Source organism: Argentina silus, assembly GCF_951799395.1.
Source record: "Argentina silus genome assembly, chromosome: 12".
Classification (NCBI taxonomy): domain Eukaryota; kingdom Metazoa; phylum Chordata; class Actinopteri; order Argentiniformes; family Argentinidae; genus Argentina; species Argentina silus.
In genome coordinates this window covers 10,433,733-10,447,516 of record NC_139666.1, presented here as the reverse complement: position 1 = coordinate 10,447,516, position 13,784 = coordinate 10,433,733, and the positions used below count along the sequence as shown (strand labels likewise).

The 13,784-nt window shown below is 46.1% G+C and overlaps 1 protein-coding gene across 1 annotated transcript in view; it reads right to left on the bottom strand.

Annotated features, from left to right (window-relative positions):
• Positions 1-13,784, bottom strand: part of tanc1b (tetratricopeptide repeat, ankyrin repeat and coiled-coil containing 1b) — a 101,483-nt gene that overhangs the window by 40,154 nt on the left and 47,545 nt on the right. The window contains exons 5-7 of the mRNA XM_083681645.1: positions 9,279-9,409; positions 7,353-7,542; positions 4,134-4,451 (exon numbers count right to left, since the gene is read on the bottom strand). Coding sequence (XP_083537771.1) covers positions 4,134-4,451; positions 7,353-7,542; positions 9,279-9,409 — 639 coding nt within the window. The remainder of the gene's footprint in view (positions 1-4,133; positions 4,452-7,352; positions 7,543-9,278; positions 9,410-13,784) is intronic.

Sequence of the window (13,784 nt, the reverse complement as noted above, 5' to 3'; positions counted from 1 at the left end):
CAATGGTACGTTCCAGCGGAAACTTTGTGACGGGTATAAACACAATTGCTATGCAGGACGCATAAACCAGCTTTACAGGCATGTCTTGCTCCGATAATACAATTAGAGGTTTATTTCTCCACACTTCTGGAGAGGCCTACAAAATCATCAAATATCTCCTGTCAAATTTCAGTCTTCCAGCAACGCCCCACTCGACTTGGCAATCTGCAGAGGGGGGAGGGTTGTATTTGAACTACTGCCATACCATCTCTACAGTAAATACCATTTTTGTATTGTCTATTCTTTGGCATGTTGTGTGCATTTGTGGTGTGGGTCTGCTGTGACGAGGTGTTTATTGATATGTCGGCTGATGGTTTGGTTGAGTTGGAGGGATTTGCGTTTTCTGTCCCCTGAGAGAGGTGGAGTATTTACATCTGTAGACGTAGCTGCCGCATATTTGCAGAGTGCGCTGCTTTGGATTTCCCACAGCAGCTTGATGGCAGGCCAGTCACGGTGTGCCTGTAATCACCAACGCACTGCAAATGACACTTCTGAGGAACATGGGTGCATTCCCAACTCATAGCTAACATTCTAGAGGCACAGTGGGACACCAGTTGATTGGCATTAGACAGATGCACTCCACTAATGTACCGCCAGACAAATAGACCCTGTTCAACACAAGAGTACCACTACAGCGGTGTTACACTACACTACATACCGGTGTACTGTAGTAACTACTCAACAACATAATATTCCCATGTAACGTAATTGTATAACAGAGCGTTGTCTTCTTAAGAACACAGGTGGAATAGGGAGTAGGTTCATTCAAGTGTTACTACATACATGTATGGTCTATTGAGCATCTTCATGGAAAGTGAAACTGAAAACTCAAAGAAATTTGGAGTGACGAAGGCTCTAGTTTGTTCGGAGAGAACTCTTCAACTTTGAGTCTGACCACAACGTTTAGCTACAGTACACAACTCGTGAAGTCCTCACAGGAACTCTGCAGCGCATCATGTGAACTCTCTGCAATCAATGACAGCATGACTTTCAGCACTCAGACATCAATCAGTCAGTGATTTCATTAGGACCACTCTTGGTCGCCGCCTGGCTTCACAACCCCGTCCTTCTTCTCTCTATCACCTCTGTCCATTTCTCCCTCTTTCCATCACCCCGGTCCCCCCTCTCTCTTTCCGCCACCCCTTCTCTCTCTCCCTCTGCCTCGCTCTCTTTCTCTGTCACCCCTGTCCATCACTCTGTCTCTATCTCTCTTTCAATCACCCTCCTCTCTCTCTCTCACCCCTGTCTCTCTCTCTCTCTCCATCTCTCTACCTCCCCTCCCTCTCTCTCTCCATCCCGGTCTCCCTCTCTATCAGTGTGTCCTACAGATGGCCTGGCGTCTGCGGTGTGGTGTGTGTGACGGACTGGTGTGTGACAGGTCGAGAAGAGAGGCAATCACAGGCTGACAGGAGGATCATCATCAGTGCTGTAAGAGCCAGCTACAGTTCGGGCTGTAGCTCCAGCCTGACATGGCTTAGGGCTGGTGTAATGGTCTGGACAGGGACTGTGATTGGAGGAGGCCATGGTGGGAAAAGGCCAGGTCATGGTCTCTTCAGCAGATTTTCTCGTGGCTTAAAAAGCACAGAGGAGGTTCATCCTACAGTACTGTTATGTAAAGGGGAATCAGTGATTTTCTGCCCTCCTACATTGTGCATACATGACACGCATACGCGCACGCACACACACATTTTATATGTATAAAATCCAATTTAAAACAACATACTGTATTCTGGTCCCCTGAGACAAGAGCCAGAAGAGAATACCAAGTGGCACTCAAATAAATAAAGACTCAACAGAGGCAGAGCAGGTTCATTTGTGCCATAAATGATGTTGTCTTTACATGTCCTTGCTGCCTGTCCGGTCCTGGTCCCAGGGCATAGTAACCAACCATAAAATCAGAGGTGTGAATCCTGCCGGTTCCCAGGGGCAATACCGCATACCAATTACATCATCCTACAAACTCCTGGAGCATATAAGGCCAAAATACTTCCTGGGCTGTTAGCTTTATGAGACAGTTGGTTTTGAGCTATGTCTGACCAAAAGAATGGAAGACGTAAAACAGGGTATGGGAAATTGGAATAATTAGGTGGTTGACGGCAAATCCATGAATCTTCTTGAACAATGTTGTGCATGCACTTCTTTACAGCAAGGGTATGGATTTATCAGTATGCTGTAAAAAATTAATGTTTTGTGCACAAGGAGCAAGTAAACAGTGAAATGAACTGTGTGTGCAGGTTTGTGTACTGAAAGGGATGGTTCAGCCTAGTTTCACGTTTCGGTGAAATATCATCTTACCCTGTGTTGTCCTCATACTATAAGCCATCCTCTCAGAGGAACTTCACTGTTTAGCAGCAGCCATATACTAGACAAACCTGGACATGTTTTTATTGTTAGCGCAAACAATGTTGTTTTGCAATAGCATTGAATGATCAGTTGTCACATATTTCCTGGATTCCATTAAGACACCAGCAACTTTTTGTTCACAGCTAGTTACCACTCCGTGGTCGAGAGCCTGTCCAACGAGGGGAGAGCTTGGCTGGTGAAACTGAAACCAAAACAAAGAGGCTGTGTGTGTGTCTACGAAGAGGAAATAGTTCAATTTGTTGGAAGTGTCTCTGTGGAGACTGTGGCATGTAATTTCAACAATGTTAAACTAAGTGCAGATGGAGTCCTGTCTATTGGAGAGGGCGCTGCTAACCGTTAGCCTGTGCTGTGGTAGCTGTTACTACTGGCCTGTGATGAGGACAACTCAGGGTGAGATGATATTTCATCCAAATGTCAAAATAGGCACACACAGACACACACAGACACACACAGACACACACACATCCATTGTTCTCAAAGGCTTTTTGATAACTAATGGAATGAGTTTCTATTTATGAGATGGCTATATTTATGACAGGGGGCTCAAGAGCTTTGAGCAAAAACATGGTCATCTGACAACACATCTGATGCCGAATCAATAAAAAGAGCACTTTGGCGGGACCACTCTCTGGATCTCCAACTGGAGTGTCATTTCACCATGAGGAAAAGACTCACTTTGATCAAAAGAAGCACTTCGTATGACTCAGGTAAAACCACTCTCGGCATGAAAACACACACATGCGTCCTATGTCCTTTGTCCTGCAAGCAACCATCTCGTACAGCTACGACATGAGCGGTACAGCTGAGATGCAGCTCACTGCTAAAAGTATATTCAGGGAGTTTAAAGAAAGATGGTGTTCAGGACCTTGGGGACTTAAGAAAACAAGGCCAAGGTCAGGAGTGGAGAAAAACAGAGAAAGAGAAAGAGACAGAGAGAGCAAGAGAGACATGAGTACATACATGTTTAACAATGTAACCATGCTATACTGTGAGTTGCAGAGAGAGAACAAATAGGAGAGGGAGAAATAGAGAAGAACGGAGAGGAGAAAGAGAGATGGAGAGAGGGAGGAGTGGGAAAAGGGAGGGGGATAGGCTCCTTCATACAGTATGACAGCTGTGTGGATATAGAGAGTGGAGCCACAACAGCCTGTTCCTGAGTAATGTGGAACCGATCAGATCAAGCAGACAGCAGAATGTCCTCTGGTCTGACATGGCAGACACACCCAAGTCACAACACTAAACAGCTGCCCCCTGTATCCCCTTCCTCCTGGAGGAACCACACATCAAGCCCTGTCCCTCCCTCTCTCCGCCTCCCCTCTCTCTCTCTCACTCCCCCTCCCTTTCTTCGTCTCTCTAAAGTCAGAGCTGAATTGGCACGTCAAAGTCATGTCCAGCCCCTGCCTCCTCCTCTCCATCTCTCGTTCAGACGAGAAATAAAACACCATTTCTGACAATCTCACAGCTCACAGGACACTGTGGCTTAGTGGCCTGTCTAAGGACCTGGATCAGTACGCTCGGAGAAGCACCAACAGTGTTGGCCCATCGAGTCACAGTCAAACACCCCCCATTTGAGGTCAGGTCAAGGGGACCATAACTGACATATCACTTAGGAGACACTGTATAGTACTGTAGACACAAAGCTGAACCAGCCGTTCCATCACCTCTTCAAACCGGTCCAAAAATCACCGATAATTCTCCACAGCAGAGAGACCTGAGACAAGTGCTCTTACCTGCGACAGAGTTGGGACGTGGCATCATGAGCGAGGAGGAGGCGTGGGCTGGGTATGGAACAGGGCCCTCAGGTGGGTGACTTGGTCCTGCTGCTGCGGCTGCTCCTCCTGACGCCCCTGCGTTGGGCTGCTCGCTCCTGGAGGAGGACGGAGTCTCGGAGGGCCCACTGGGGTCTTCCTCTGCCACAGGAGAGCACGTGTCTGCGCGCACGCTGGGCGCCAGGCCATGGTGCACGCTGCTCCTCAGGCTACCGTCTTTACTCCACTCCAGGCTGGAGCCACTGCGGTCGTCATTCTCTGAGGAGCTGGTGATGGTGGCTGAGAGATGGATGGATGGATGGAGGGAGGGAGGGAGAGGGGAAAGGGGAGAGAGAGAGAGATACATAGGAAAGAAGGAAGAGGGGGAGATAAGGGAAAAGAGAGAGAAAGAGAGGGGGTGGAGAAAGCAGGAAGGAGAAAGTCAATATCATTAGGAGGATTTCTCTCCACCTTGCTCCAGAGTGAAGTGTTGCTCTTGGAGATTCTCCATGGAGAACTTATGAGTCTGTAGCACTCCCTCTCCTTTTCATTGACCTCAATCAACACTCTTTACCTGATCTGATTATTTACTGCTACATTTAGCTCCTGCTAATGAGAACTCTCCAACACCGGGAGGGGAGATTTATGGCATTCATTTCCTCAATCCAGCCTCTTCCTATCAAGCCTTTTACATCTTTTTTGTGTATCTCCTAAGACTAAGGATACCGCAAACTATGAAAAAAATTGGGTATGTGAAAATACTGTACGCTTGCTTCCAAATACTACAGTACATCACCCATCCAATAGATTCTAAAACATAGTGATTACATTAGGCTGAGGTTGTTGTATAAAACAGCAATCCTGTTACAATAAAATATCACAGAACACCAGATTTAAGAGGGAGGAAAAGGGGCTACAGGAGAGTGGAGAAAAGCCTACTTCCATTTTTAGAGTTTAGACAGGTGTTTGCTTACATTAAAAGCAAATCCCTTAATCCTTTCCTCAGGCCTCGCTGGTCATGCTAACACAATACCAAAAGCTGAGGGAAAAGGAAAAGCCACCAACTCGCAGCTGTGTCCTACAGGCAGTAGAGTCAAATGAATGGGACATGGTGAGTTTTCCGCAAACTGTACAAAAGGGTAATCTGGATTTCATAACCACGCCATGAGTTGCATCACTAATATTAACATAATAACTCCTGCTGGATAACTCCCCTGATGCCTGCTTGTGCAAATATTAAGTCATTCCTATTCAAAGTCCCGTCATTTTGTAACATCTAATACATCTTTCCCGGCTGCAGTTGTCAAGGATGGACGAGGTGCTTTTCTGAGAGAGTGGACTATGGACAAACAAGGACTATCAAACTAGTTTAATAATATCATTGCTTGTCTGAACACTACCTGCTTTACAACATGAATAGCATGTTAAAACCATTCATATGACATTTTTAAGCTTCTCCCCTTCAGGCACCTCCCTGGGCCCCATCCCCGACAGCAGCTGGAGGTTGTCATATGTCAACACATACACTTTACCAGGCTTCGCCCCCCCACCCACGTGCTGTTAAAAAACCCAGCAAATTAATAAATGCTTTTGAAGTCCAATGATTCCCTTGCCTTCTCTCATTCTGCTTCTTCCACAGACCCTTTCAGAGGACTTCAAAGACACGTCAGTATTAATCAAAGCTAGGAATAAGTCTCAGGGACACTACGTGTCATTTCTCTCTTCCCCTTGAATTACCCCAGCAGTCCTATTCAGTGGGGGCCACGCTTTCCACAGCAATCTCAAAGCCCGTCCTCCACTCTGAAACAGAATTTGCTCAGTTTGAAGGAGAAACCTTGAGAGGCCACTAGAGGCAAAGCCAACTGTTGATTCTACGGGGGGGGAAAAGCAGGCACCACTGAAGTAAACCATCTCTCTTCTAGGTTTTTAGGATATTTCTGCTTTATTGGGATAGAGACAGTAGAGATTGACAGGAAGGATGGGAAAGAGAGGAAGGATGACATGCAAGATGTGTCGAGGGTCGGAATCGAACCAGGAACCTTGCGATTATGTGGCATGCACATTAGTGTGCTACGCCACTAAGCACCCCGAACTAGCCCATCTCTGTCTCAACCTGGGAGAGATAGGCAGGACGCCGGGCCTATTCATGCTGCTTTACTACGGCAGATACAATATCACAGCTAGCATCAATTATTGAGCAACTATGATATTGCACTGGGGGATAGGAATATGAGTCACGGCTTTCAATTATGTTGACAGCACAGGATCTGCATTCTGAGGGAGCAAAGTATTGTGCCAAGTCTGGTCGTGCCACACAGAGCGTTTTAACAGTGACCAAGACCTTGGTAACACCTGACTATTTCTCCCTGTTAGATAAGCCCAGAGAACATTTAAGACCATTCTTCCCTTTTATATAATCTATTAAACTGGATGAACATACTGTACAATAGGGGCTACACTCATGATGTCCTAGTTATATGGCTCAGAAAGAAGTAAAAGGTTAACAGCTACAGTACAGTATGTCCTAGTTTTGTCAAAATCAACCGTCGCCTTGAGAAATCAGCGCTTCTACACAGACAAAAAGAGACTTACTGAAAAAATAATGCAAAGTAACGTTCACAACAAACCAGAATTTGCTGAAATGCATCATTTGAAATGGATTTCTAAACATGTTTAGCTGTCGTTGCAACCTGTGTAGAAAACAGAGGAATTACTAGAGTAACTTATATCTTCCTGTCAGCATGTGTAAATCCCCAGACCTCCTAAGGCCTTATTACTACAACCACACACTGCTGTAACTGTCACCAACACTGCTCTATAACACTGTAACTGCTCAATACAAACCAGCTCACAGAGTAGCTCAACAACATTGGACCCAAACACTGAGGGAAAACACATGCATTCATGTGCATTCTGAGGCATTGGAACAGATAAATGTCATGGAGATATTGAGAGCAGGTGAATAATGATATATTGGAGTCATTAAGTGAGTCAATGAGGAATAACATTGCTGAGGTTGCTGCCTGTGATGATGGAGCATCATCGAGCACAAGAGGCATAGCTGACATATGTCCAGTCCTGTGGGCATTGGGCTGAAAGTCAACAGTAAGTCAAAGAGGAGCAGAGAGGAGGAGGAGGAGGAGGAGGAGTGATGGCATTTGAGATGGAGTGAGGGAGTGTTTCCATCTGTCCGTCTCTCACCTATGATGCCACTGTCCTTGCTCTCGAGCGTGGAGCTTGGGCTGGTGATGGTCCCACAGGGGCTGGAGCGGCTCAGAGGGGGCCGGCTGGCTGTGCTGTTGAGGGTGGAGCAGGGGCTGTCTGTACTGGGGGACGCTGTGCTGCTGGTCAGAGTAGAGCAGGGGCTGATACCCTGACTAGTCACTGAGCACTGGAGGAGGGAGGAGAGGGGGAGGAGGAGGGGGAGAGAGAGAAAGAGGAGGAGTCAAAATAAGGGTGAGCTAAGGAGAGAATATAGTATATTACTGGAACATAAGATCTGGCTAAACTCCATCATACAAAATATATAACAATGAAAACATCGTCATATTTTTCTCTTGGCTGGAAAAGAAATAACATTTTTTGACCTTATTCGGGAGTAAACCATAAAATATTAGTTAAGCCAATTGCCCCCCCCACCCCCCAAGACAAATAACCAGAATCATGTGAAAGCAATGCAAATTCCTCTGCAAATAAATTAGCATCCCACGTGTGAGCATGACACACAAGCTGAAGGCATGAGCTCAATAAAACAAAGCAAGGCTTTCAAAACTGCAAACTCATGCCAAACAATCATCATATCCAGGAGGAAAAAAACTCCAAACAAATTTGTCATATAGCCTACACTGACAGCAGAAGAGCTCTCACCCCCATGACCTGTAGGCTAATTTATGATTAGGATAATACCATAACCTAAACTCTGAGTTTGTCTCGTGAATCATCCTCATTATCCCCAGCTGCACTGTGCCATACTGTGTGTTTTCTATATAGGTCAGCGTGAGAGCTGGGTTGGTTGAGGTTAGCGGTGCGCTAGCCTGGTCCCTAGGGAGACCAATAGCCTGCCAACAGTTCCTCACCAAAGGGCTAACAGATCTGATCATGTTCTACATGCTAGGCTAACGCTTCCTCATCGTTTCCCCCGTTCACATCAAACAACGCTGAACTCTGGAGAGAACAATGCTAAACGTTCTGGGATGATGTTGTGTGAAGCAAAGAGGGCTATGGCAGTTTGCACCACCCCTACATACCGCACTGATAGCATAATAGCTTAATGACATTTACTGTAGGGCAGAATTAAAAGCAACATGTCTGCTGAGCGAAGATTGTAAAACAGCAGCGCACAAGTGAATGGAACACAGAATGGTTAACAGATGACCAGTGTCCTAAAGCCCTTTCTTTCCATTACGCCATGAAATCATCACAAAAACATCCGAAAACCATTGCGTCTTCTCCATTGTGATTTCTTCCAACTTTCTCTTTTGACATCTGAACTAATGAAGATGATTCACGGAACACAGTGTAAGCTCCTTACAAGTGCATTAAATTACAGATTCTCTGCCAAAATGTGTCACAGCATAATACATGAGCAGGGGAATGAACGGGTGAACTGCTCTGCTCTGCCCAGAGAGCACCAGACTAATTAGCAGTGCCAAACAAACTGAGCCGAGACTTGACATAACTCTATTTCTGGACCAAAGCTCATCCACTCGTGTTACATACTCAAGAGCCCCATGCTACTGCACTCAAGTTTCCGAGACCAACACGCCACTGTCACGCTGGACAACCCTCCTACTAAAACCCTACAGCAGTTTAACCAACATTTCATTTAAGTTTGTGCTGTACATACAGTACAAACACAGCTCAGATAACATTTTGATAAGAGTTACCCTTATTAGTAGTAATAAGTATCAGTTCCTGCAGCAGTAAGACTTTAATCCATGGCCAAGGAGAAAGGAACCCTGGAGAAACGTGGAAATAGTAGCAAAAAGCATCCTTTCTTCTTTCACACCCTGTCAACTCCCTCTCTCTCTCTCTCTCTCTCTCTCTCTGTGTGGTGCTGCAGCAGCTGTGGCTGAGGAGGAGGAGGGGGGGGGGGGGGGGGGGAGGTGAGAGAAGAAAATTAAATACCTTCTTTTCATTCTTGTCTTCCATAGGTATGCGAGCCGTGCCCGGGATCCCTTCTCCCAGTAAGAAGCCCAGCCTTGTCATCAGTTCCTGAGTGGCGGGGGAGGAGCTTGGCTGTTTCTCCGCTTGCAGGTCTGGAGGAGAGAAATGACTGTACGTTAGTTGCGATTCAGAGTCAGGCCAACCAGGGCGACACTGCCTGCCCTGCACTGCTCTGCTCTGCACTGCTCTGCTCTGTTACAAGGCTGGCTGCTGGAACTGCGCTGGGCAGAAAGAGATTGAGAGGGGGGGGGAGAGAGAAAAAAAACAGCACACGAGGAAAGGAGTAGTGAAAAGTAGAGAGAGAGAGAGGGAAGGAGGGAGGAAGAGATACGGCATTCTCTCTCTCTCTCTCTCTCTCATAGTTGCGCAGTCCAGCCAGCAAGCCTCATTAAGAATGCAGTGACAGTTCTGTCTCCAGCAACACGTTCAGTCTGCCGTTCCTCCGCGCTTCTCTCCGCTTGTTTACAGCTCTCACTCACAGAGACTCTGAATATCAATGAGAAGAGAATAGCCTTTCTTGTTAAGGCTAGTGATTGCAACCCCTTGCAACTTGCGTTTAGTGGATTGCATTGTCGGGCCATTGTTTCTTCGATTCACGAGCACATCAAGGTTTCCGCAGCATGATTGCATGCTTCAAATAATAAATTTCAAATCAAAGAAGGTACATATTGGCTAATACTATCAATAAAACATGAGCAATACATGCGCTAAGAAGCCTATTGCACTCCAGTGCATTCACAACTGGGATGGTGTGAGGGGATTGCATTTTGTATTTACATGATCCCAGCATGCAAATGAGGGACCAGGGATAGGAGGGGGGTGACTCCTACCTCCTCTGAGGGGTAGAGGGAGGCCTGGGGTACCGTACAGTAACTTATTATGCTACTCTCTGTCAGCACCTCCCCCAACCTCTCGCTCACTCTCTCTCTCTCTCTTTCACAGTTATTAATAATGTTGGCAGTCCATCTGATTAAATACAAACCTGTCCAATGGCATAATGTACTGCCAAGCCATGATGAAGTCAAAACTAAGCCATCACACGCACGCACGCACGCTCACACACACCCTGTATGTATCAAACATTTTATTAAAATATCTGAAACTTTCTGATGCAACAGTCCATGCAGATTTGATCGCATGTCAACAGCTGACACAGAGCTCCAGCAGAGAGCCCTGTACCAACATACATTATTTACCCTCATAATCTGTATATTGCCATTATTTTGTGGGTAAAAAAGCTATACCGTATTGGTGGAGAGGATGTTCCAACATGGTAATGAGGTTGGGTTAGAAGAAGAAAGCCAACAGAGATAAATGAAGTGAAGGTGGAGGTTGAGTTGAGAGGAGGGAGAAATTATGCAACATCTCATTACTCACCTCCTCCCTTAAGAAATTAACCAAGACACCCGCTCCGCTTCTCCACAGCTCCCTCTCCTCCTCCATTCCACCTCTCTTTTGCCCTCTAACTCATTTCATTTCATTTTCATTTCACTGCATTCACAATCACACTCTGCTCTGCTGGGTTTCCTCCCCTCCCAGGTCTGAAACCTATTAGCATACTGAGGACTGTCCAACCCCTTCAGAGGGCTCTATATTGGCCATGTCCTCAGTGACGAACAGTCAAATCCTCTCAGATCTCCACTAGAAGTGCACAGGGGTCTAGGGGCTTACAGGAGGTTCCAGTATTTGGGTTTCGGAGCTCATCTAGTTTCCTCTGGTGACTGGTTGTAGAGTTAATAATATATACTATATATGTATACACTCACTTTATTAGGAACACTATACTAATACTGGGTAGGGCCTCCCTTTGCTCTCAAAACAGCCTCAATTCTTCGTGGCATTGATGCCACAAGATGTTGGAAACATTCCTTTGAGATTCTGGTCCATGATGAATATGGTTGCATCACACAATTCCTGCAGATTTTTCAGGTGCACTTTCAAGCTATGAATCTCCCGTTCTACCACATCCCAAAGGTGTTCTATTGGATTCAGATCTGGTGACTGGGAAGGCCCACTGAAGAATACTGAACTCATTGTCATGTTCATGAAACCAGTTTGAGATGACTTTTGCTTTGTGACATGGTGCATTATCATGCTGGAATGGGTAAATTGTGGCCATGAAGGGATGCACATGGTCAGCAACAATACTCAAATAGGCTGTGGCATTCAAGCGATGATTGATTGGTATTAACGGGCCCAAAGTGTGCCAAGCAAACATTCCCCACACCATTACACCATCTCCACCATGAGAAGGTGTACAGGTGTTCCTAATAAAGTGCCCAGTGAGTGTATATATATACACTAGTATAAGTATAATAATACAGGCCTGGGGCTGGACTGAGTAGCAGCCAACTCCCAGCCTGCGAGTGCCAGCCAGCCAGCCAGGAGACATCTGTTAGGTCTGAAGTGTCTACACGAGCTGTTAACAGGTGCCCTTTGGTTGGCCCAGCTTACATTAAACATTTAGTACAGATCACAATGTACTGTATAAATAATGGGCCTGTGAGCCTCTGCTCCCATTTGGTTTCTGATGAACACTCCTGTTGGCTGCTCCTGCATTGATATTTATATAATTCAGTCCTCAACAGCTGGACTGCATTCATATTGTATTTTGATTGGAAGGTAACATGAGGATATGCGGCAAAATCAAAACAAATATAACAATAACATAATCAAGCTAATTGTAGATTAGCTAAAGAGATGAAAGGTGAAATCTGATTTGAATTAAAAAATAAATAATTAAAAAAGTGAATACGTTCTTTTTAAACTATAATACAGTTTGTGATCAAAATGTGTACAGCTGGTGCCTCCGTCACCCTCCGCGCGGTTCTGTGGTCGTACAGAATGTACCAACACTATTAAACACAGCTGTTTACACAACACAGCATTCTTCAACACATCGCTCCATTCTCTGTCGTGAACACATGCTGGAGTGAAACATTCCACAAGCACTTAAATCACATATTGAAATGGTATTTACAAAACAATATGAACTACTATGAATTTGTATACATCATGTTCACGGTACGTGGAGCCTAATTGTACAGACAGTTGTGGGAACCTGCAGCAGCGAGGAACACAGTTTCCAGGTACGGCGGCCCCCCCCAGACCTGGTCCCCCACTTCCTACTAACCCCATCATCAATCAGGCCAAGTGGAGGGTTTGGGGTGCCAGCTCCATCCATCAGAGAGCTCTTTATTACTAGGGTCTGACAGGGCCCTTCCATCAGAGATTCCTCTAAACCGCTTAAGCCCACCTGCCTCTGACGAGCAATCAGTACCTCAGTCCTAAGATAGAGCTGGCCCAGTCAAGAGCAGCCAGGGCCATAGGACCAGACACATGCGCTAGGTTACACACACACACACACACACACACACAGGCACGCACACACTCATCATTACACACCGTCACTGGGGAGTCTAGTTTCTAGAGCGTTCTATCTCCTGCGGATCCTCAGTCCATCCTTCCTGTGCACCGTGACACCACCCATCCCTTTTCATTGTCTAGACCTATCACTCTTCACTATCTACCTATCACTCCCTCCTGTCGTCCTCCACCTTGGGGTCGGCACGGCAACGGCTAACATGATATCATCTCAAGTCTTATCTTGGCCTAATTGCCTTCAATGTGACATTGCTGGGTATCCGTGTAATCCCAGTTTAATGTATGTTGTTGATGGTGGGCCTTGTCTGTACGTCCGGGGGGAGGTACGATAAAGTGGCCCATAAAGCAGACAGCATTTGCACAATCTAACCCTTGACACTGACGAGAGTGTCCTTCTATCCAGGCCATACTAGAGGCCATTTTAACGTTGTGTGTCTGTTTCAATAGACCTCCGAGACAGATGTCACTGGTCCTTTTATGAGACGACCTCTACTCTCCTCAGAGCAGCACGGTCCACTTTAGGAAATGGAAGCCATTACAAGACATGAATCATCGTTACTGCCCAACGGAGTCCATCTTTCAGGAAGTGGCATATCAAACAGCTACCTCACTGAATCAACCCGCTATAAGAATGTGCCGATCAGAAAAATGGTGCCGTGCCTGTCCAACGTGTGTGGCACACCAACGCACAAGCCCAGGAAGCAAGCAGCACAGAAAATCCATGGTAGTGACATCATCATAAATGGCCTCACCCACAGGGCAAAGGCCGACCTAACAGCAGGGCGATGCTCAACATAAAAAGCCCAAAAGAGAGTGCAGTGCTTTTTTACGCATTCATGTACGTATTTTCATCATAAAAGGCCTGCTGCAGTAATTTACAATGTTGTCAGCCGTGGGTAGATGCCTACAGTGAATAGAAATCTTTCTCCTGAGATAACCCTAGTAGTAGTGTGTAGTGTGTGTGTGTGTGTGTGTGTGTGTGTGTGTGTGTGTGTGTGTGTGTGTGTGTCTGTAGTGTGAGCAGTGAGTTTGCTTAGCCTAGCAGTGCCCTGAGGCATACCCTGTGCTAATGCTAGCTGGCTC